Source organism: Channa argus, chromosome 16 (genome assembly GCF_033026475.1).
Source record: "Channa argus isolate prfri chromosome 16, Channa argus male v1.0, whole genome shotgun sequence".
In the NCBI taxonomy this organism is placed as follows: Eukaryota; Metazoa; Chordata; class Actinopteri; order Anabantiformes; family Channidae; genus Channa; species Channa argus.
Window position 1 is genome coordinate 10,785,113 of NC_090212.1, and position 22,879 is coordinate 10,807,991.

At 36.1% G+C, this 22,879-nt stretch overlaps 1 protein-coding gene across 2 annotated transcripts; it reads left to right on the forward strand.

Moving 5' to 3' along the window:
- Window positions 1–428: 428 nt before the first annotated feature.
- Window positions 429–22,373, forward strand: ppm1aa (protein phosphatase, Mg2+/Mn2+ dependent, 1Aa). Of its 2 annotated transcripts, none has more exons than XM_067479118.1 (6): window positions 429–819; window positions 1,640–2,493; window positions 2,602–2,719; window positions 3,300–3,411; window positions 3,537–3,594; window positions 20,102–22,373. In XM_067479118.1, exons 2-6 carry the CDS (start codon window positions 1,657–1,659, stop codon window positions 20,135–20,137), a joined length of 1,161 nt encoding a protein of 386 aa, XP_067335219.1. In that variant the 5' UTR covers window positions 429–819; window positions 1,640–1,656; the 3' UTR covers window positions 20,138–22,373. The 2 variants fall into 2 exon arrangements, with proteins under 2 accessions (XP_067335219.1, XP_067335221.1); XM_067479120.1 differs by having other exon boundaries at window positions 430–819; window positions 9,444–22,373.
- Window positions 22,374–22,879: the final 506 nt, after the last annotated feature.

Consider the following 22,879-nt stretch of genomic DNA (forward strand, 5'->3'; position numbering starts at 1 on the left):
CTAAGATCCTGGTTTGCACATATATTTTGTTTTAATTCGTTTATTTAAATTTTTCATCTTACATTTTAAATTTCTACATATTATGAATCTGTTCTGTTTTATTTTTCACACATAATGTGTATGAGACAAACATTTGAATGCCTTGAATCCATCCTATCTGCAAACGCAGCCTGCCATCTGCTATCCATTATGTCACAGAATAGTACAGTATACCCACATCAATGGAGATTTTAAAAAATGTATGTTTCAACAGAGCTACATGTAATGCAAATGTACATATGTAAGATTATGTGCAGGGTATAAATCAGATTTAGGATCCTGAATCGTTGTCTGCGCCAGCCTGAGCAGTCACTACTCTTCATGGATGATGTCATGTTTTCGAGTACGCAACCTGCAACATCCGGGTCCTGTCGCTCTGGCTCTACGCTCCTCAGAAGCTAACGGTAGCTAGCAAGCTGTCAAGCTGTCAAGTGGAGAGGCTGGGACAGACGTTTCAGCTTCCCCCTGGCTTGGCAATACAAAGCTCCGACCAACAGTTTCACAAGAATATCTGTGAGAATATACTTCAGATCTCCAGCTGAGATAATGTAATGCTCCACGGGTATACGCAAAGAGGGACCTCGGTATTTTCACAATTTATATGCACAGAGTCTTGAGTGACGATTGCTTTTTGCTAACTGGTTAGCTAACGTTAGCCTAGCTAAACCGTCGCAAACCTCCTAGATTCGTCGGCGTACCTTCTGTGGTGTGAACTGCGGACCGTCTGTCCTGGACACTGTCGCAGCTTCTGTTGCTGTCAGTCGGTAATTTGGATATTTGGTAAGTAATACAATGTTTACTTTTGGACCAGCAACGGTAGAGAAACGTTAAGCAGTTAGCTACTCTTGCTATGTTAGCATGTAGCGACAGTACATTAGCAAGGCCGAGGGCTCCCCTTGCTGTAATACTACATTAGCAGAGAGAGGCCTGTCAAAGTTAGCTTTAAGAGAGAAGGGTCAAGGCCCACAAATACGCAAGGCTGTTTGTTTATTTGGGTTGTGGTTCGGCTCTGCTTTTAACCTTACCATTTTCTGTGAACGTGGTTGCAAAATCTGCCTTTACGGAGACGGTTCAAGGTGTAAATTAGCTTAATCCAATGTTAGCATTTAAGTTGGTTTTGTGAGATCTGCTGAAACTGTGTTGTGGTTATCGTGTATATGGTCAGTTGGTTAGCTCAAGATAACTCTGCAGGCATGCAACGATTGCATTAATTAGCTTTAGCAACCCTGACTAGTCAGTGTGGTAAAGTGTCGATTTACATTCATGTTAAATTTGATCAGCTGGGTTTAAGGGCGTTTTAATTTGATCCACACCAGCAGTGTTCCTAATATGTAGCCAAAATGTGCACACAGATCTACTATTTTTAGACTAGAGCAGGGGGCCTGAACTTATCTCCGAGATGCTAATCAAGCCACAAATGGACGGAAGTTGTGCTCTCTTTTACCCAACTAATACAGCACTAGACATACTCTGTATATTTTTCAGAACATTCTACATTTTTAATCTCCTTTCACACAAGCTGATTGGTGCTTTGTAAAAGAAAACAACGAAATTTCTTCTGAGTTTTGTAAATTGTCTTTTATCTTTTAATTTATTGCAGGTTTTAAAAAGGACACAATGGGTGCATTTCTGGATAAACCAAAGATGGAAAAATACAATTCCCATGGTGAGGGTAACCACCTGAGGTATGGGCTGAGCAGCATGCAGGGTTGGAGGGTAGAGATGGAAGATGCACACACAGCAGTAATTGGCTTGCCTCATGGTCTTGACCTCTGGTCATTCTTTGCTGTTTATGATGGGCATGCTGGCTCTCAGGTGGCTAAGTACTGCTGTGAGCACCTGCTGGAGCACATCACCAGTAACTCAGACTTCCAGAGTGCTCTACAGGAGGACCCCTCTGTGGAAAGTGTGAAGAAAGGGATCCGCACAGGGTTCCTGCAGATTGATGAACACATGCGAACCATCTCTGAGAAGAAGCATGGTGTGGACCGCAGTGGTTCCACTGCTGTGGGTGTGATGATTTCTCCGAGCCATATCTATTTTATCAACTGTGGCGACTCACGGGGACTCCTCAGCCGGGGTGGGGCTGTGCACTTCTTCACACAGGATCACAAACCCAGCAACCCTCTGGAGAAGGAAAGGATCCAGAATGCTGGTGGCTCAGTCATGATTCAGCGAGTTAATGGGTCCCTAGCTGTGTCTCGGGCTTTGGGAGACTTCGACTACAAGTGTGTGCATGGAAAAGGCCCAACAGAACAGCTTGTGTCTCCTGAGCCTGAAGTTTATGCAATAGAGCGATGCGAGGGTGAAGATGAATTCATTATACTAGCTTGTGATGGCATCTGGGATGTCATGGCCAATGAAGAACTGTGTGATTTTGTCAGGTCAAGGCTAGAGGTAACAGAGGATCTTGAAAGAGTCAGCAATGAAATAGTTGACACCTGCTTGTATAAGGTATGTCATGTCCACAAGACTTACACTGATCTTTTGTTGCACATTTGTCCATTTTTGGTATCCGCTTTGACTTACATGACCATGTTTTTACTCTATGTTTTTACACAGGGAAGCCGGGACAATATGAGTGTTGTGTTAATCTGCTTTCCTGGAGCCCCAAAGGTATCTCCAGAAGCAGTGAAACGGGAGGCTGAGCTGGATAAATATCTGGAGGCCAGAGTAGAAGGTAGACTACTATAGAAAGTCCTGATAATAATATATTTTATTATTTATATTATTATATTTTATTTCTAGACTGTTGGAAAACAGGAAAGGTTGGCAAATAAATTTGCCATAGCTGTGTGAAGAACCAGGTGAACATCAAAACCCTGTTATAAAAAAAGAAGCTGTAGTTCTGATTTGATACACATACATTATAGTGACGGCAGTGGTCAACAAGCCACAATTTCCTGAGTATAATCTACGTATTTACATTTAATGGTAAATTTGTTGGTAAAAATATTCTTTGTGAATATATAACTTCTAATATAACTACTAATGCATTTTCTTGACTATGTTACCACAGTTGTGATAGACTTAAGATGTTTAATGGTGACTTGAACACTAGAATAAAAAATTCTACTGTAGGTACAGTAGGAAGTCACTCCTTTCAATGTTGCAGTACAAGGTTTAAAGTAATTTTAAAGGCCAAAATCACAAATTTTCCTCAGGGGGCATCACACGTCACACAAGATTAGAGAATCACTTTGATTTACATATTAATCTAATACTCTGAGTCGAAATGATATAAATTTCTCTTTCAACAGAAATTGTCAAAAAGCAGGGGGAGGAAGGTGTCCCAGATTTGCTTCATGTTATGCGGACGTTAGCATCTGAGAGCATCCCCAACCTCCCTCCTGGGGGAGAGCTGGCAAGCAAGTGAGTGACCTTTGTGGTTAGAACAGCTGAAAATCTCATCAAACAATGTCAGCCCTTAGTTTAATTAATTTTTTATTTTTATTTTAAATGCATCTAAACTTAATTATTTTTGTTCTTTCGCTCAGACGAAGTGTTATCGAAGCGGTGTACAACAAACTCATCCCGTACCGATGTGATGACACAGTGAGTATCTCAGCTTGTCTTTAACTCCCTGTTGTTTTGTTTTTTTAGTGCATGCATTGTTTTTGATTTGTGATCCGCGAATTTTAACCAATTTTACGCATGTCATATGTACCTAGATCAGCACATAAATAGGTTTGTTTATAAGATAAATGTAATTAGATTGCACTTGAATTTTATTTTTATAGATTTACTTAGTAATGAAATGGTGACCTTTAAACAGCCCATCTTTGCCTTCTGCTTATGTCAATCAAAAAATGAAAGAATTGATAAAAGCATCAATTATGTCGAGTATATACTTAGTGAATAGTTTTTATCAGCATAACATTTTTAATAGTCCCAACAATGCTTCAGGAAAAAACTTTTCTTTTGACAAAGAATCACAATTGCATTGAAGGTCATGTGCCAAAAAGCTTAAGTATTGTACCACACAAGCTGATTTTATTAATTAGTTATCTTTAAATCATAGAGGAAGGAGCAAACCTGTTTTTTTAAGCACTTGTGCCATTAAAATAAGAAATGCCTTCTCTTACATACTGGTTTTAAAGTTTCATTGCTCATAAGTCCTGGCCCCTTGACTTATACTTATTATATTTCACAGATTAAATGCAAAACAGGTTTAATTGCCTGTAGTCTGTACAAAGCTTTCTATGTAGAAAATTACATAGGTTCTTTTTAAATGTTTTTAAATTAATTTAAAGGCGCTTATGCAAAGCTTGTTCACATTTGTCACTGTATTAGCCTTTTGAATTAGTACTCATTTAAACTGCCTTTGGCCGAATTTGCAACTTCAAGTCTGTATCATCTTTGGAAGATGGATATTGTCCATTTGTTTGCAAATTTGTTAAAATTAACAGTTTTTCTTAATGAAATTGACAATGGAGGTCTGGCTTAGCTACCAAAGAACTTTTTTTTTCCTAAAGCCAGATATTGTCCATTTGTTTGCAAATTTGTTAAAATTAACAGTTTTTCTTAATGAAATTGACAATGGAGGTCTGGCTTAGCTACCAAAGAACTTCTTTTTTCCTAAAGCCAGTCCAGTTTTGATTTAGATGTTGTATATCATTTAAAAATATGATATGGAATCACAAAGTAAAAATTTAATTTGCATATCCATTTGTTATTTGGCAAAATTTTTAGAATATAGGGTATCAAATGTTAAATATGAACCTTTATTTAGACAAAGGTTTAGATTTGTGAAAAGTAGGACTGTGATATATGACAATTTATATTGTGTCATTGTAGAAACGGTCTTATTTTATATCTTGGTCTGTTTATTTTGTTGTCACAAATCCCACACTTTTTGGCAATACAAGGCAGCTTTCTTCTGTGGTGAAAATGCAGCATTGTAGCGAGAGAAACGCATACGGAGGAGATTAAAAGTGACACAGCATGGAGTAATTCAGAACAGGACAAGGTGAACGCAACAGTAGTGTATATAAATGAAATTTTACTTACAAAGTATTTTAGTGAATTATAGGTGATATATATCTTTACTGGGTAATGAATTTTAATTATTGGCAAATACAATTTTGGTCATAACAAACCTTTGGTTGACAAGAAATTCAAATAAATTATTAAAAACTAATTTTTAATTAATTAATTTTTAAAATACAGAGTGTCATTGGGTTATTAAGGCATTGTAAGGGATTACATTTAGTAAAACTAGTGAGTCTTTTCATTCATTCTGGTAGAGTTTAATATGGTGTGTAAACACAGCCTAAACTCTCACGGAAAAAAATTAAAACAAAATGAAATACAGCAGCAGGTGCCAATAGGTTTTGCTCTGTATGTAATCTGTGATTAACTTTTTAGACTCTGGGGTATTTTTGTATAACCCCTGTAAGGATGATGACTATGCCCACAACGGAGGTAATCACACTTTACAACTTCCAGTACTGTTCCTTGATTTTAAATATGGCATTGAGAGCCACAAAAATTAATTGCAATAATGGAACAGAAGCTACCATATGTTATGGCTAGACCATGTAAACAGTTTTTCTAAATAGAAGCAATCATGAGACTGAAATATTAAGGCAAGACATAGTTCTGCAAAACAAATTATTATGGCAGTTGCATTACACTATTTTTTATTTTGCAGTTTTAATTGTCATAGTCAGAGTGCTTGTAGATTTTTCTTTACAAATCACATTATAAGAAGCAAAGCATGTTTTTGTTTTACAACACCGATTTAAAAAAAAAAATCGGGGTTGTATTTGGGACAATGTCTCAAATAAGAACAAAATGCAATGATTTGCAAATCTCATCAACCCATATTTTATTCACAATAGAACATCAACAACATATCAGAGCTTGAAAGTGAGAAATTTTACCGTTTCATGGAAATTTTTTGTTAATTTTGAATTTGATGGCAGCAACACATCTCAAAAAAGTTGGAAGAGGGCAATATTTACCATTGCGTAGCATCCCCTTTTCTTGTAACAACTGTCTGTAAATGTCTGGGAAGTGAGGAGAGCAGTTGCTGGAGTTTTAGGGGAGGAATGTCCCATTCTTGTCTTATGTCTGATTCTAGCTGCTCAACAGTCTTGGGCCTTTGTTGCCGGATAATTTTTTTTTTTGATGCGCCAAATGTCTTCTATTAGTGAAGCCACTGGACTGCAAGAGGGCCAGTTCAGCACCTGGACTCTTTGAATTCATGCTGTTATGATGGTATGTGGTTTAGCATGGTCTTGCTGAAATATGGAAGGCCTTCCCTGGAAAAGATGTCTAGATCGGAGCATATGTTGCTCTAAAACCTCTGTTTTAGTACATTTTCTAAAACCTCTGTTTTAGAGCAACTAAAACAGAAAATTTACTTTTCAGCATTGATGGTGTCTTCCCAGATGTGTAAGCTGCCCACGCCATAGGCATTAATGCACCCCCCCATACCATCAAAGATGCAGACTTTTGAATTGTCCGCTGATATCAAGCTGTATGGTCTCTCTCCTCCTTAGCCCACAGGATGGGGCATCCATTCCATTGTTTCCAAAAAGGATTCTAAGTTTTGACTATTCCGACCACAACAGTTTTCCATTTAGTATCAGACCATTTTAAATTAGCTTTGGCCCAAAGAACCCTGTGGTGTTTCTGTACCATGTTCACATTTGGCTTCTTCTTTGTATGATACAGTTTTAACTTACATTTGTGGATTGCAAAATGAACTGTGTTCACAGACAGTGAACTGAGCCCATGCATTGATGTCCAGTAGAGAATCAGGCATGTTTTTAATGCAGTGCCCTCTGAAGATCACGCCGTCCAGTTTTGACCTTCGGCCTTTTCCCTTGCCCACAGATTCTTCCTGATTCTCTGAATCTGTTGATGATATTTAATACTGTAGGTGGTGGGATGTAGTGTGTTTTATTATTTTACTTTACACTTTTACTTTAAGAAAAAAAAAAATTCTGACTCAGTTTGTCGCAGATTGGAGAACCTCTGCCCATGTTTATATTCAAGAGGCTCCACCTTTCTAAAAAGCTGCTTTTATATCCAGTCATGTTTCTGACCTGTTGCAAATGAACCTAATTAGTTGTCAAATGCTCTGACATTTGTTTTGTTTTTTATCTGCAGCTATTACTTTTTCAGACTTTTGTTGCCCCTTTTCTAACCTTGAGATGTGTTGCTGCCATCAAATTCAAAATGAGCTAAACGTTTCCATGAAATGGTAAAATGTCTATTTCAACATCTGATATGTTGTTTATGTTCTATTGTGAATAAAATATGTGTTGGTGAAATTTGCAAATCATTGCATTCTATTTGTATTTACATTTTACACATCATCCCAACTTTTTTGAATTGGGGTTGTAGAATAATACACTAATTGAATCCATAAAGAGGTACAGATAATGTGATATTTGATGAGAATACAATCAACTTTACACCACTTTTGGTAGTCCATGCAGATCCATCTAACTGAAAGAGGTATACAGTGCATTTTCAAAGTACAGTCTGAAAATTAGATCACAAAAATGTCTGCCATGGATTCTCAGTATACAGCTGCTTTGAAGAGTTTTTAAAACCCCTCATATTTTTCACAATTTATTGGGGTACTATAATAAGTCTATCTAAGTACTATATAAGTCTTTAGGCAAAACACTAAGCACCTGTCTATCACTATGCCTAAGGGGAAATGTGATGGAAGACTCGTGAGTCATGAGTGGGCTTGTCAGCAGTATAATTTGTGTTGTAGATTTAGTTCTAGATTTGATATTTGCAGATCATTCCAAGGTCTGTCAGAGTTAGAACATATTTAAAACATTTGAAGCACATTTAACCATTTTCAGGTTTCTACCACTCTGTTGACATTTTAGTTGAAAAGATTGATCACTTTGTTGGAGTTGCTGGAACAAGAATACACTCAGTCCACATATGTTTTTAATGTGGTGTTAAAGTGATTTTCTTAGCAGCGTTGTTAAGAAATTTTTTTCGGCTTTAATGTTGCATCCAAGTTTGCATGTTCACTATTCTCCAGTTTAACATAGATGACACTTAATGTGTCTATTCTTTCAACCTAAAATTAAGTTTTTAACTATAGTGAAAGGTCAGTATAAACATGTCAATTAGGGAACTTAATGAATATAAACTCGCAAGTTATGGCACATATTCACAAACCTAAAACAATCTTAAATATGTTTGTTCTCTTGTTTGTTTGATTTATTTTATAGTCTGATATGACTCTTGTTTTCTTTTTTGCTTAATTGTGATATAAGACCAAATAGCAGGCATGTATCTCGAGGTTTGCCTTAAAAATACATCAAATGTTGAGCCCAGTAAATCACAGATGTACATGTGTTTTACACAACTCTAGACCATTTCCAGCTAGATTAAATAAATATATGATCGTGGAATCAATTGTCACATTTGTAAATAGTTTAGGACTCCCATATAGTATATTAGACTACCATATTTCATAGTTCTAAGAATGTTGTTGTTGTGGGGTGTGTGATTAGTTTAGCAAACTGTTAAGCAAACCTCACTTATACTAGACATTTACAAAAATCATCTTTATCTTTAAGTCGTATCTTCATTAGCACATTTGTTTTAATTTAAAGTATAAATTAAGCAGTCCCTCCAGCAATTCCCAATGTTCAGATCACAGAAATGAATTTAGACAATTGACTGTGAATTGTGCACGACCTTGCAGTCAAAATCTTAAAAAAAACATAAAAAAGTATTAAACTTAATACTTAATCTTAATAAAATAAAACAATAAAATTCCCACATGTATCACTATTTTTTATTTATTTATTTATTTGGTCATGAAAGCAGGCATTTTAGGCTGCAATAATTACACAAAGGTTTGTGAGACCCTGGACGGATTGATTAATATTGTAATTTCAGGTTTTGGGTTTGGCTGATCTAATCTGCAAGGTATGGTTTATTATATCTGTTTGAAAAAAGTAGAACATGCTTATATTTTACATTTAAAATGGTAACAAAATGGATTTATACTCTGCCTGTGTGTCAAGTAAGCAATGGTGTGTGACAGTGGTATAACAAACCACAATTATGTTTGACAACTGTTGGCCACTGAGCAAAGTAGTTTGATAGTATATGGATTTATGTATAGTAAAAAAGGTAAATAATGTTGCCTACATAAACAAAGTCCAGTTAGTAAAAATTATGATATGCTTCTTCCTCTCCAGATTATCTGTTTGTATCTTTGTTCACAATAACACCAAAGATGTTTGGGGGGGAAATGGTATAACCCAAGTATCTCTATCAACTCCTGGATGACTTTTGTTGTTTGTTTATTAATATCACACATGCTCAGACATGTCCAGTTTTTGATAGAGATTTCATGGATGTAGACCCAGAGTCTGAAGGGTTTTTCCTTCCTCTCCTCTTTTATCAAGGACTCTGCGTCCACAGACGACATGTGGTAACACAACCTCCTACCACTAACACAACATAGAGTTTACAAACCACCATCCTCTCAAGACCCACAGCAGCTCAGCTCAGCTCAGTCTGTCTCCCCGTCACTCTGAGCTTTTGGTTTCTAAGAAGGGAATTTCATGGGAGGAGGAGGAGAAGGAGGAGGAAGAAGAGTTGCATGCACACAAACCTGGGATAGTGCAGCACCAGTCCACTCTGGAGTTCAGGATCCCCACTGTCTTGTCTCCCCTTTATGTTCACCCACCTTAATACTCTCCTCTAAAGTAATCCATAACAAATGAGTTCACAAGGTTTTCTTTCTTTTTGTTAAATAATCAGCTTAAGTAGTAAGATTTTTGCAGTAATTAATTTGATTCACATTTCCTTGTGTGTGTTTGTATATTTGTTTTTGTGAAGTGCAATTGTCCTGTACAAACGGCCTGTATTTAATGCAGCTTGATTTTAAGTTAAAAAATGAAAGAAATGAAAAAGAGAACCTTTTATGCACTATCTGCCTTTTCCTGCTCTTCTGGAATTTTAACAAATGACTATTCAGTGAATATTACTGCTTGTCCTCCAGGCACAATGTCTCTGCTTTTATTTTTATTTTTTATTTTATTTTTTCAGTTAGTCAAATGCTCCTTTAAGAAACGGGTAAATTGTATAGTTGACAGCACAGTAAGCTCTATATCAAACCATTTAAATCCTAATTATTTTTTCCCTGTGCTTTTTTATTGTATTTTATTTTTGTAAGTGGTTTTCTGTACATGCTTCAATAATAATGTCAAAGTATTTCATTTTGGAAGTCATTTTGGATGATTTTTTTTTTTCTCAATTCTTTGAGGCATCTGATGGTAAAATAGGCCCCTGTTAGCATGTTTGTCTGTGCAGCTAGATACTTGCAAGCATGTGTGGGTGCTTGTGTGTATGTTTGTATGCATGCATGTATGTTAGCATAAAGGCAGATCTGTATGTGCAACTCTAATTTAAATTTACTTACACACCAAGGCTGGAATGAATTGCTCTCCAATTGCTTACCCGTTTTTTTTTTTGTTTGTTTGTTGGTTTTTTTTTGTTTGTTTGTTTTTAAAGCCAGTGTTCCATATCAAGTTAACATAGGCTTTCACTACTTTTTATTCCAAAAAGCTTTGGATAATAGAGTTTACATGCTGTTACGCTATTTGAACAATTTCAAGTGATATCAGATCTATACTGTGATCTGAAATGACACAAGTAGTTTAATTTACCCATGATGTACAATGGTTTGCAGCTAGTCAGGTCACAAATTATTTCATTGTTGTGTCATAGTTAAATATCACTTTCTAAACATATGTTTTCATACATTTCTAACTAGTGCCCATTGTGGGTGCCATATGATTTATGATCACTTGTTTCAGCTTTATGACAGCCTATGCCAAGTTTTTATTTTATTTTTTTTTCTTTCATTGTGTTCAGATTTTGTACGTGGCACAGATAGATTTTTAGCTTCTGATCATTTGACTAATGTGAACAGTTTAAGCACTGACTTTTAGAGTAAATTAACCAATTTGAATATTGGGGGGAAATGTTGATCATAAAACTTAGCAGGTTATATTTTTCACAAGGTCTTTATTTGGAAATTCAAACCAAGAACAAATCCATTGTCATTATTATATAGCAAGTTTTTTTCCAACGTTTGCTCTGCTTAAAACCCTCCCTCTGTAGCCCCATAAGCGAGAGCACAATACAGTTTGCTGCTATAGGATATGATCTGTGGGTTGGTTCCTCTCTGTGTGTCACTGTCAGTTTTGCCCCTTTTTGTCACAAACTAAATCTGTATTTAAAACTCACACATTAGATATATTTCTTGAATGGAAAAGGTTTAATATCAGTTTTAAATTCTGTAATTTTGTCTAAAATTGCATTGTTGCAAATTTATGTATGTATATATTTTTGGCCTAAACTTTCAAGGAATAAATCATGTTGCTTGAATTATAGCTTTTTGCCATAGACAAAATGTGATTTTGATTGTCTTGGGATGGTTAGCTCACTTTCTTTGTGCAAACAAAGGTTTCCCTCTAATCACTTGGGTGTCTCTCTTATCAACACTAAAGGTTTGATTTTTACAATAGAATTGTACTTAATTTGTGATTCTTAATTTATCCAAATGACAATCCTAACTATTTCACCACATTTGTTTGTGGTGGGTAGCAATTAATTCTTTAGCAAAACAGACTTTAATTCTGGCTAATCCTAAATTAGCTGCTCTCTTAATGCACTTTTGTGGCAAAAAGGCCAAAGACCACTCAAATTTTGAAACTGCAAACTCTAGATTACAAGAAATAATAAGAACAAGACTAGCTGTAAGCATCCAAAAGCTGTTCTAGCTGTTAGAAGCTGTAAGAGTGGCTTTAACGTTATGTTGAGACTATAGATTTCTTAAAGGTGCTCTGTGGAGTTTTTGACCAGTAGTGGTGCTGTGGTGGAATGTTTTGATGAGGGGGATCCTCCTTTACTGACATGCACACAAGGATGAACATACAGGACAATTGCACAAGGAAACATAAATGATATTGTGCTAAATGTAGGATGTGTATTAACAGATGGTGTAATAATGGCATATATAGGGCCAAAAAAAAAAAAAGTCTATTAGACTGCATGATGTTGTGAATCTGCGGGGTTCCCAACAAAAAATCACAAAGGTGTGAGGTTTGGAAATACTGTTGTTTCAAACAAAGTACATTTTGGTATGAAATTTTGAATGTAAACCTGTGTGTTCACAGTGGAAACTCCATGGGGTATCTTTAACAGTCACCCAACAATATTGTCTTAACTTGGATTTTCTGTTCAAGTGGTAGCTGACTCAATTGTAAAAATGTCAGTTTATTACTTTGTGTGCTTGTCTGCATGAAAATGTGGTTTCAGATATTTTCTCATTTAAAAGAAAAAACTAAATTGCAACAAAAAGCATTAAAATTGTAATTTACATCTTAAGTTTGAAATCCCAGTATTGGGTTTCTACCCCAATACTTACACTGTACTCATAGGGTGTAAAATAAAAAGCAGTTTATTTGAAAATGTTTAAGAAAAAAATGCAATGTGTATGAACATGCCTTTTTAGATAAGCAGCTTATTTTTGGTTTTTAAGCTGTTTTTAATTTCGTGTGGCATTGCCTGTATTTGTTGAGTTCACTAAATTTTTCATTAGTTTTCTGCATCCAGCTGCTTGTTGTGCCCCTGGTAGATGTTGACTCTTGAAACATTTCATGCATCATTTTTTCTTCAAACTTTATAAACAAAAACATTTCTTTTCATCTTGAGGCCATTGATATTCTCAAGTTTATAGATGGTGTTCCAGAAGTTTTACACTTAATGATGTGGTTCTAAAAGATCGTATAGAAGCATCCATTTTTATAAGACTTTTCCACAGAATTAGAAAATACTACAGTTTGCTCTAATTGCAATGTTAGTGGATATTGTTAGTAGCTTGGCTATAATTTATCACATCTGGTGTTTTAATTTATTTTTTTTTATCGTATCCCTGTTATTTCTTAGTCTTCAACAAAACAGATCCCAAGCATCTATATTTCATGTTTTATTTTTTCATGAACTCAAATACCTCATCACATTTATAGGAAGCTTTTTTGTCATTTGCTGCGTAGATGGAAACTGTGTAAGAAGTAGTTTAATGAGAGCATTTTTCTTGTCCCCCCCTTAAACTAATAATTTTAACATTGATCTGTTTAAGTGGAATAAGTCTGTGCTCTTAGTATTTCACTTACTTGTAATGATGTTAACAAAACAGTAAATGTGGCCACTGCAAATAACAAATTGTAGTAGTAGTTGGAACCCTCCTACCACAACAGTGCCCTCAGGTGCTCGCCTGTGTAATTTCAACAACTTTGTCCACTTGTGTTATGTTCACGTAGCTCAAATCTATCTATCAGGGTTTTAGAAATGTGAGTTTTTTGAGAAAATAGGTGTGACTAAATGACAATAGTCATATGGTCATATGCACTGATCGTCTATAATCAGCTTTTTTTCCAGAAAAATTGTTATTGTAGAAAAACAATTATAAAGCTATTTACAGAGTTACCTTTGGTTGCCTGGATTGCATCCTGTATATTCTTGTATGGAGGACTACCTGAAAGAGGTTAAAGAGATTTTAAATGCTTGCGCCCTATTGTACATATTAATGTACCTCAGTTGTGGCGTTTACTGTGTGACCCTTAGTGGTGGTTTTATTTGTCCCTTTGCAGGGCGACCTGAGCCTCACTTTGCTGACCTTTTTCAGCTCACAGATAAGCTCACCGATTTGCCTTACCCAATCTCATGTCCCCCCTAAAGTACTTACTCAACAAAACACTATGAGGAGTAGTAATGCTGCTGACATTACTCTTATAGATTAAAAACTGTCTCCATGTTAGGGTACTTAAGCTATCAGCAACGTGACTTTGTCTTGGTTGTCACAAGGTACAACTTTTTTAGACATTGCTAGTTTGTATGCTTTTTCTTCCCATGTTACCTTATTGATTCTCATTCTTAAAAGCTTATTTAATTTTCCACTGCAGATGATGTCATACTTTTAACAAAAGCAAGTGTTTTAACATGGTAACCTCGTAAGCATTCAAAATGTGCATACATACATTCATGTCTGCTATATTTATGATTACATTTGAGAATAGCTTTAGAGTGCTGTAGATAAATATTGTCAATGTTGATTCAAATGCTTCTCAGAGGCCTCTGTGAGTGATTTTACAAAGTTCGGTAACTGTAAATTTTGTATTATGTTCTAGCTCCAAAAGGAATGGCAGAAAAACAGAAAATATTTAAAAAAGCTTTGTTCCCTGAACTAAATTGTACTATTTGTGTTGTCGATTGAACAAATTGCATTCCTTGCTTGTGAATTGATGCATTTCTGTCCCTGCTCCTTAAATTTTCTCCCCTTCTTTCCTTCCTTTCTTTCATTTTTTAGCCTTTGAGGTTTGAATAAAATTTCTAGTTTGCAGAATGTATTACTAAATAAATGGGTTGTCATCTTGTACCTCTCATTTCATCACTTTTTATGTGGGCCTCTTGCAAACAATTCTAAAGGACAAAACTCTTAGCATGTCAAAATACAGTGAACAGATAAAGCTGGATTATATAAGTAAAAGGTGTCCATGTGACTGCTGAATAATGCTGAATGAATGATACTTGTTAAAATCTTTAGATTTTTTGATATTCATATAAACTTCTTTTGCACCATCCAGCCAAGTTTCAGACTAAGGAACATAAAGGAAACACTGATAGTGGTACTAACTAAACTACAAATACTGCGACTGTATTACCTTTGGGCTCAGAAGTACTTTAACAAAATACAGCTTTTGGTTTAGGTTTAATAATGTTAGGAAGTACTTTAAGTTGATGTGAATCAGCAGTTTCACTGAATTCTTTTGAAGATGTATAGTAAGTGTATTTGGTCTGGCTTGCTGGGTCTGGAATCATGGGTGAAGATGGATAAGAATGACAAAGTACATTCTAAGACAGTAAAACAAAAATATTAACTTATGTACGGTTATTAATACAAGACAGTGCTGTTTTTTGGAGATAATTAACTGATTTTGCACTAATGAATGAAAAACCATCAGTGTTGTTGGGAATTCTGTTAAATATAATATAATCTTTGTACAGGTAAATTACACCAATGTTCATCATTATGTAGTTATTCAATGATAAACTCTCCCTGATTGTTAGAAACTCTGTTTTAATACCAGCGTGACACATGGAAAACCCTAAAAACAAAGCCATTTAAGTAATCTGTAAAAATGTATTTAACTATCATTTGAAGTTTTTAGTACCTGGTAGGATCCCATAGCTTGCTTTAGCAATGATCTGATTGGTTACGCTGATCTAGCCTGAAATTAAATAATATTGAGCCATCCCCAAGCTACTGGAAACCTGAGCTAAACCCAAATATATCGCGCTGCACCTGGTGTGATATGGAAAGAGCAAACAAAAAACAGCGCTTTTAATGTTTGCAGGGACTAACTGCCCCAGCAAAGCATAGGCTTAAGATGACCTGGGTGGGGATGAAGATGGTTGGCTGCTAATGAAAAGTGATAACCCCCAGTAGCATTCCAGACACTAAGAAAAAGTTGACATCTTATGGCCTACTGTAGGTTATAAATAGAGCTCCTTGTCAGCAGTTTGGGATCCACATTAATTTGCATGCTTTTTAATTTTTCAGGTGAATTAATTTTAAATACAATTGTACATTATACAAGAAACAATGTGTATTTCAGCCATCACTTCCTTTTTCCATACAAGATTTTTTGATCCGAAGCATTACTTTATTTTTTTCTAAAAAACAATTAGAATCCCAAGAGCCACCATCAGTCTCTCTCTCTCTCTCTCTCTCTCTCTCTCTCTCTTTCTCTCTTTTTAAGTAAAAGTATGACCTATTGATCTCATTAAACAATCACGTCATTAACCAGCACTTGAAGCAGTTCTCAAGGTATCTCCGGAATTCTCAAACCCCTTTTGTCTTAGCCTAATCATTGTAGTTGGAAATGATATATTCCCTTTTTCAGTTTGTACAACATGAATCAGTAAATTATAAGTGTAAAAAGTGTATGATGAGCTAATAGCATGGATGGAAGTCATTTCACCCCACTGGTATCAGCCAATATGGTTGCAACTTAATAGGGCTGGTAAAAGTTTCCTTGAGTCAAGTGTGTGTAGCTTTAAAGCACAGGTTTGTGTATGATAATTAATAAGAAGCCATTTCATTGCTGCATGCTTTGAGGCCCATCAGCCCTCTTAAGCCCTTGAGTGGTGTTGTTGACTTGTCTGGGCACCATAGTTGTGTTTGTCTCTGTGTCTTTTCTGTCACTGCGTGGTGAGTGCATGTAAGGGGCTTGAGCTCAGAGGATCGGTCAGGGCAGTCCATAGCCACTGGGATTAAGAACCGTGGGAGGGATTACTTTAAATGTCAACATAATGTCATGAGCTGTGTTAGAAGGTCAAATGTTCAAACGGTGCTCAGTGGCGAGCAGTTAATAGATCAGGTATAATTTGGATTGTTGTGGCTCCTGTGATGAATTGAATAGCATGCTAAAACTATTTTTGGAGCAGTCATAATTCAAACGTACCACTTACAAATGTATGAAGGAGTTGGTTTTGTTCATCCATCAGCATTTTTTAAAATGATTTTTATCAATAGGTATCTGTTTTGACAATTGAAACACAAGGTCTCCTTTGCTAAAGTTTTGTCTTTGTGCTCAATGTCTGACTGATCAATTGTAAAAACATTCTCCTAATCAGGCAGACAGATAGCCAGAGGGGGGCAGTGTTAATAGCCAGTGACATTCTCACTGTGACAAATGGTTCTCTGAAAGTTAATTGATAGAAATATTCAGCTTCTGTTCATTAAGCAGATGTTGATGACAGTGTTTAGTGGCAGAAAATAACAGCATTTAACACTGTTGACTGTTAAGGTGTGGGTTTAATCTTTATGCTCTGATAAAATTAACGAACAGTTGCAGCAGTAGTAGTTTCAAGCTGGGGCAGATTTATCAGCTGAATGTTAGTTGTTAATGATTATTGCCACTGTGTTGTGGTGCTCTTTTAGCTTCGTAGTAATAAATGCCCTCACTGTTGCTTTGGGAACCATTTCCTTTTGCTGGCATTGTATTAGATTTATATATTATTCGGGGGCCTGGAGGGGGCTTTGACACATCTTCACTAAATTGAGAAAATCATAACTTCTATCTAAAACCTGCTTGTTTTAAAACATGTATATCCCATTTAGAGCCATTTGCATGTTAGGACAGAACAAAATGTGACTCATTAGATCCCGAGCCACCTGTGCAACCCTAATGAATCATGCTACTCTTATATTCCTCCACATCAAAAAAGCACCCGCGTTGGCAGAGGCCATCAAATGGAACTGGCGTGTCATCTGCCATCCATTGTTTAGCGCATGTCATGCTCTGCTTCTCATGGCGGAAAAACCCATTTAAGCTTGACTAATGCAGCCATGCAGACGCAGCAGTAAGAGGTGGGGGTGGTAGGGCACACTGCATACTCTGTGGATGGTCTCTACTCTGAGGTCACTGAGCTCCACATTTGCTAATTTGCTTTGGAGTGCACTAGGAGCCAGATTTTTCAGTGCTGCTCTGTAAAACGGAGAGAAAATTTTGATTGAGTTAAGCAAAGAAAAGCAAGGGACGGGGACGCATTTATGGGAGTTTTACGGATTCAGTGTACCTCGACCTCACACAACCAAACAACATTTATACTCTGTTCTTTAACGCTTCTACTTCTCCCCCACCTGCTATGCTCTCCTTCTCCCATTCCTGTTTTTGTGAGTGTTCTTGTTGCCTGAGGTCAGTTTGTCACAGAGAATACAAGCTTTTCTCACTTGGTTGCTGCGATTCAATGATTGGTGTGTACAAACAAGCATATCAAGCAGGGATGACATGTACCCACCCTCCTCTCTTACGCCCTCCTCTTTTCTACAGACGCTGAATATGTCCTTCCTGTTCTTTCTGCCTCTCTCTCTCTCTGCCACTGTCTCTCTCTCACTCTCTCTTTGTCTCTCACTTACACTCAGTGGCAGTAAGTGTCCCCTGCATGAGGCGGGTTACACAAGCCGCTGCCCTGGGAATCCCGGGCCAGCTCATTATCCTGCACCCCTGAGACACAACTCACTGTAAATTAGGACATCAAATGATGCAGGCTTGTTAAAGAGCCACATATACACTCATTAGCATCAGCACCTTTGCTTGTTAAAGCCTGTATCAGTTTTCGCTCCCACCACCACATTGTGTCCTGTCATTCCTCTGCATTCACTGGAAGATTTAGGATTAATGTCAGCTCTAGCCAACGGGGTCAGTGCCGTTGTGGTTTAGATATGGGACTGATTGATCAGTGGTGGCGGGAAGCTGTGGAATTTGTTGACAGCTGCCCACTATCCCTGCCACTCTTATCCATATTTCATTGTGTGGAAGGAGAAAAAAAATGTCTCAGAATAACTCTCGTCTGGCAAGTGGCTGACTCGTTGTTGGTTACAGCTACAGGGGACAGACAAAATAACTGAAACCTCTTTAAATATGTACCATATATTTAAAAAGGTGTCCAGTTCATTTTCAAAATATTTTTTGTGCAGATTCTTAATCAAGTCTTAATTAAATTTATTTTTAATTTATTTGCATTTTTTTTCTTTACATTTTAAAAAAGTAAATGTAGTGTTCGAACAAACATTCTCTGCCAACTAAAATAAAAAATAAAAAAACAATTAAAGTGCCCTGTGGAGATTCTGACAACTCTTAACACTATAGAGCTACGTTTTGTCTGGGATCTTGTTAAGTCTGTGTCATACACTTACATGAGGATTCACATTGATGTCCGTCAATATATAATTGGTGGCAATAGCCAAGCAACAACAAAGGCAGTAATAGCAAATATGTATCCCAACAATTTGTTCTAAAAAAATAACAGATACTGTGCGAAGTACTGAATGAAAACATGTGTTGATTCTTTAAAAGAGAAAACTGCACTTTTAAATTATGTAGATGTGGAAGTCATGAACTGGCCTAGGCTCACGTGAACCTGTGAATTATATTTGTGTGATGTCTTTTGTGTGGCAGAGGGACTTACTGAGGTTTGTAAAAGTGATGCTGATGCTTATTTCAACTTCAACTTGAAGAATTACAGGTTTTAAAACTGTAGCAATTGCGTGGCTGGTCCATAGAACCTAAAAGCTAGGACATTTTGGCTTCTGTTGCTTCAGTGTTTTGTTTTGAGGGTTTTTTTTGTTTGAAATTTCTGCCCTATTGGATAATCGCAAATGACCAACAGAAAATGACATGCCATTTTTTGGTGCCATTCTTTTTTGTGTCATATAGGTCCATTATCCTTATCAAAGTGCATACTAAATTACCGTAGTAAATCAATACAATTTTCATTTTACAATATTAACAGTATGTTAAAATTTGATGTTGATACCCCTTTGTACTAATTTCTCTGTGTGTGATTATGATTTATGAAATTGTGTTATAAAATTTGCTTAGGAGCGAAATTCATTGTTAAATTCAATGACTGCATACTCAAAGTAGAAGTACAAACATTAATTGAAAAGAAACTTAAATACTGACCACAAAGTACAGTCCATAGTCTATGGACATAAGTAGCTTATTCCTTATCTCAACAAAAACTGCAGAATTCATTGCTGCTCTGTAGACCTGTGCGAATGAGACAGAATTCAATTTTGTCTTTTGTCAATCCTTACCAGTGGTTTTCCTCATTACTGCGTTAATCTATTCGATGCGACTGATAGCAAATTGTTTTTCTTTTGTATTTGTGTAGCCTTTTCTCATTTCCAGCATGCTCTCTCCTCTGTCATTGAGCTGTTGTGAGATGGAAATGTGGATGACTGTCTGTAGGTGCCTTCTCATCAGTCCCTCTTTCTCTTAAGGTTTTACTCTTTAAATCATAACATCAAAAGGTGTTGGACTTTTTTGACTGATCTGTAGTCCTCATCTTCTCTGCATGCTGTCTGACATCTGGTAGCATGCAGCCCATAGGTGATTGAGTTATTCCTCTTGCATGCCGTCACTTCACTTTATGTCTATCTGTGAACGTCTCTTCATCTTCATCCTGCTCTTCTCCTCCCCAGGACCCTGACATCCTCTTCTTCCGTGGTTTCAGCTAAAACAAGAACTAGTCAGAGGATGTCGAGCAAGCATTTGTTGCTACATATGTCCATCATCATATTTAAGCATTTGCATCCACTTCATCACTATTGGAATGTGGGTTTTTTCAATTTACACATCTAATATGCTCAATAATCTTTCAACATTTGATGTCCATAGTTTTAACCATTTTAATATTAATGAGTTGGTGCTTTTGTAAAAAATCATTCCAAACATTGGATCTGATACTAAATTAGGTAATGTATAACCCTGTGCAGGTATAGGACTACACCTAGTCCTGTTTTATCTGACCATACTAAATTATTATTATGAAGGTATTTGGTTGGAGAAGAGCTGACTTTTAAACCTCAGTAATCGCTCAAAACATCACAGGTAAGAGTTTGCTACCCCTTTAGGCCACATATATCTCACAATTTCAAATCCTTTTTACAATTGGATAAATTAATTACTGATGAATTCTGGTAACATTTCTTAAATTTGTCATATTGTCTGTTAGATGTGGTACAGATTTAAAGGAGAACGTTGCCTAAAGGACAAATAGAAACAAATGAGCAATGTTAAACAGTGAAGGCATCATGGCAGCTAGTAAAGCACCTTAAAAGAAAAAAATTGAAGAATCAGAAGACTCATGCTCCATGTATTTTATTCTCTTTCCTTATTGGTATATTGCAGTTGTGTTAATGTAACTAGTGCAGCTCTTGTGAGTATCACTACTTGGAGTCACATTGGGGAGAGGTATCTGTTTTATCTTTTGCTGGTAAAATCTTTTGTTTATTCTTAAGGTTAATTTGATACTGATCACTACTTCCTAATGTAAATATTAGGTTGGGATGTTCAGCTAAGATACTTACACTAGTATGTGTCAATTTTCATTCCTTCACACTAGAAGCAATTTTTATAGATTTAAAGTAATCAAACCAGCTGTAGGAATATTTACTTTTTCTATAGCAGCAGAACTGGCTGTGTTTGCCAATATAGGCCACTGTTGAAAAATCCTAATCTTTTTTCCTTCTGTACTTAAAGTTCCTTTTTCTTTTTGAAATTGGGAGAGGCCATTAAACAAAGGCTGTACTCCTTCGATTTTCATGGTATATCACACAACTGTGTTGCACCTTTGTTATCACAACACAAGTGAATGGGCCATGGTAAACATGGTGCTGAGCTGTTTTTGGCCTCAAGGCTAAATCCCCAAAGTGAACTTGTACAGTAGCACGTATTCTTACTGTGTAGCGACAGATTATTTAACCAATATGGCCTGTGGACCAGCACTTACAAGTCCTAACACTAGATGCACAGCATTTCTCAAGGCCATGTTTGTGCCCTGAGGGATTGACTGGAACATATCTAGGATCTGAGTGACAACATTACTCTGTGTGAAATTTATATCCACAAATAAAACCTTAAATGCTGCTGTCGCTCTGATATGAAAGACATTGATAGCTCCATGGTTTAATTAGTACAGAGTGACATCTCATTTAAATTATTTTGTTTTAGGTTGTGTGTAAAAACGCTCTCCTAGAATCTACACTGTTCTCAACATACAGTATAATGAAAAATCACCATTTAATTCACAAGTACAAAGTTCTTAGTGAGAACAGGCTGTAATGAGGCATTTAATATCAGGAAATCAAAAATTCTCATTTGTTGATTAGCTTAATTAGCTTGACAACATTACAAAAGTAGAGAAGTTAATCCAGATGCTGAATACAACAGCCAAGTGACCTCCAAATATTGCAGTCTCTATAGCTTTTCATATAGTTTCTATATATTTTTCACATCATAGTTATAGCCTTTTACCATTTCAGCATCGTGATGACAGATACATGTAATTGGAACTGGTAATACCATTATGAAAAAAACGGCAGGTATAAGTGATAATTAATTATAACCAAATTTACCTCCACAATTGTTTGCATTTTTGGCATGTTGTCTTTTGACTTTATAAATTACAAATACATTGTAGAAATAATTTGTGTTTTGAACTTTTTTTGGCTTTATGAAAACTTTATGTGACATTTTAATGCTATTTGTTTTCAGATTTTCTTTACCTGTCCACAGATTAAAAAGCTGATATTGTATGGGTTTCTGTATTTCAACACACAGCTCCGATGTGTGGTTCTTTTGTGACTGATCTCGTCCACTTCTGCATTTACTCTTGTTGCTCTGGGAAAACATGGATTTTTCAGTATTTTGTGATGTGTTACTTTGAGAACGAATAAAACATAGGAGTCTCCATGTTATTTTCAATTATTATTTCTAAATATATTTTATTTGAACCCTTTTCTAGATAACAAACAAAATAAATGCTTGGTTCAAGTTACAGTTAAAAAATCTTGTCCCAGACTCAGAGGAAGTTCTTAATAGCGACACCTTAAAATATTTATCATAATTTATTTTGGAAATTCTCATTAAATTCAATTGTCTGGATTTTTTAATAGGCACAACACAACAATGTAAGGAAATAATACTATTTTCACATATGATCTTTAAGTTGAAGCAAAAGTAAGCAGAACCAAACTGTAATTTAAGAATCTGAATGCAATAATAGACTGCATTGAAATTCACTGCTGAGGAAACTGTACTTTCAGAGTGTGACTCTAATTTGTTCATCTTCTATTATGAAACTACCGGGTTTAAGGGGGTGGCTTGTGTTGGCAAGAAATTTGCCACCATTCAGCTGCCAGACACACAGCACAAACACCCTCTTTTCCCTCTGCAGCAGCGGTCATTAAGACATCTTA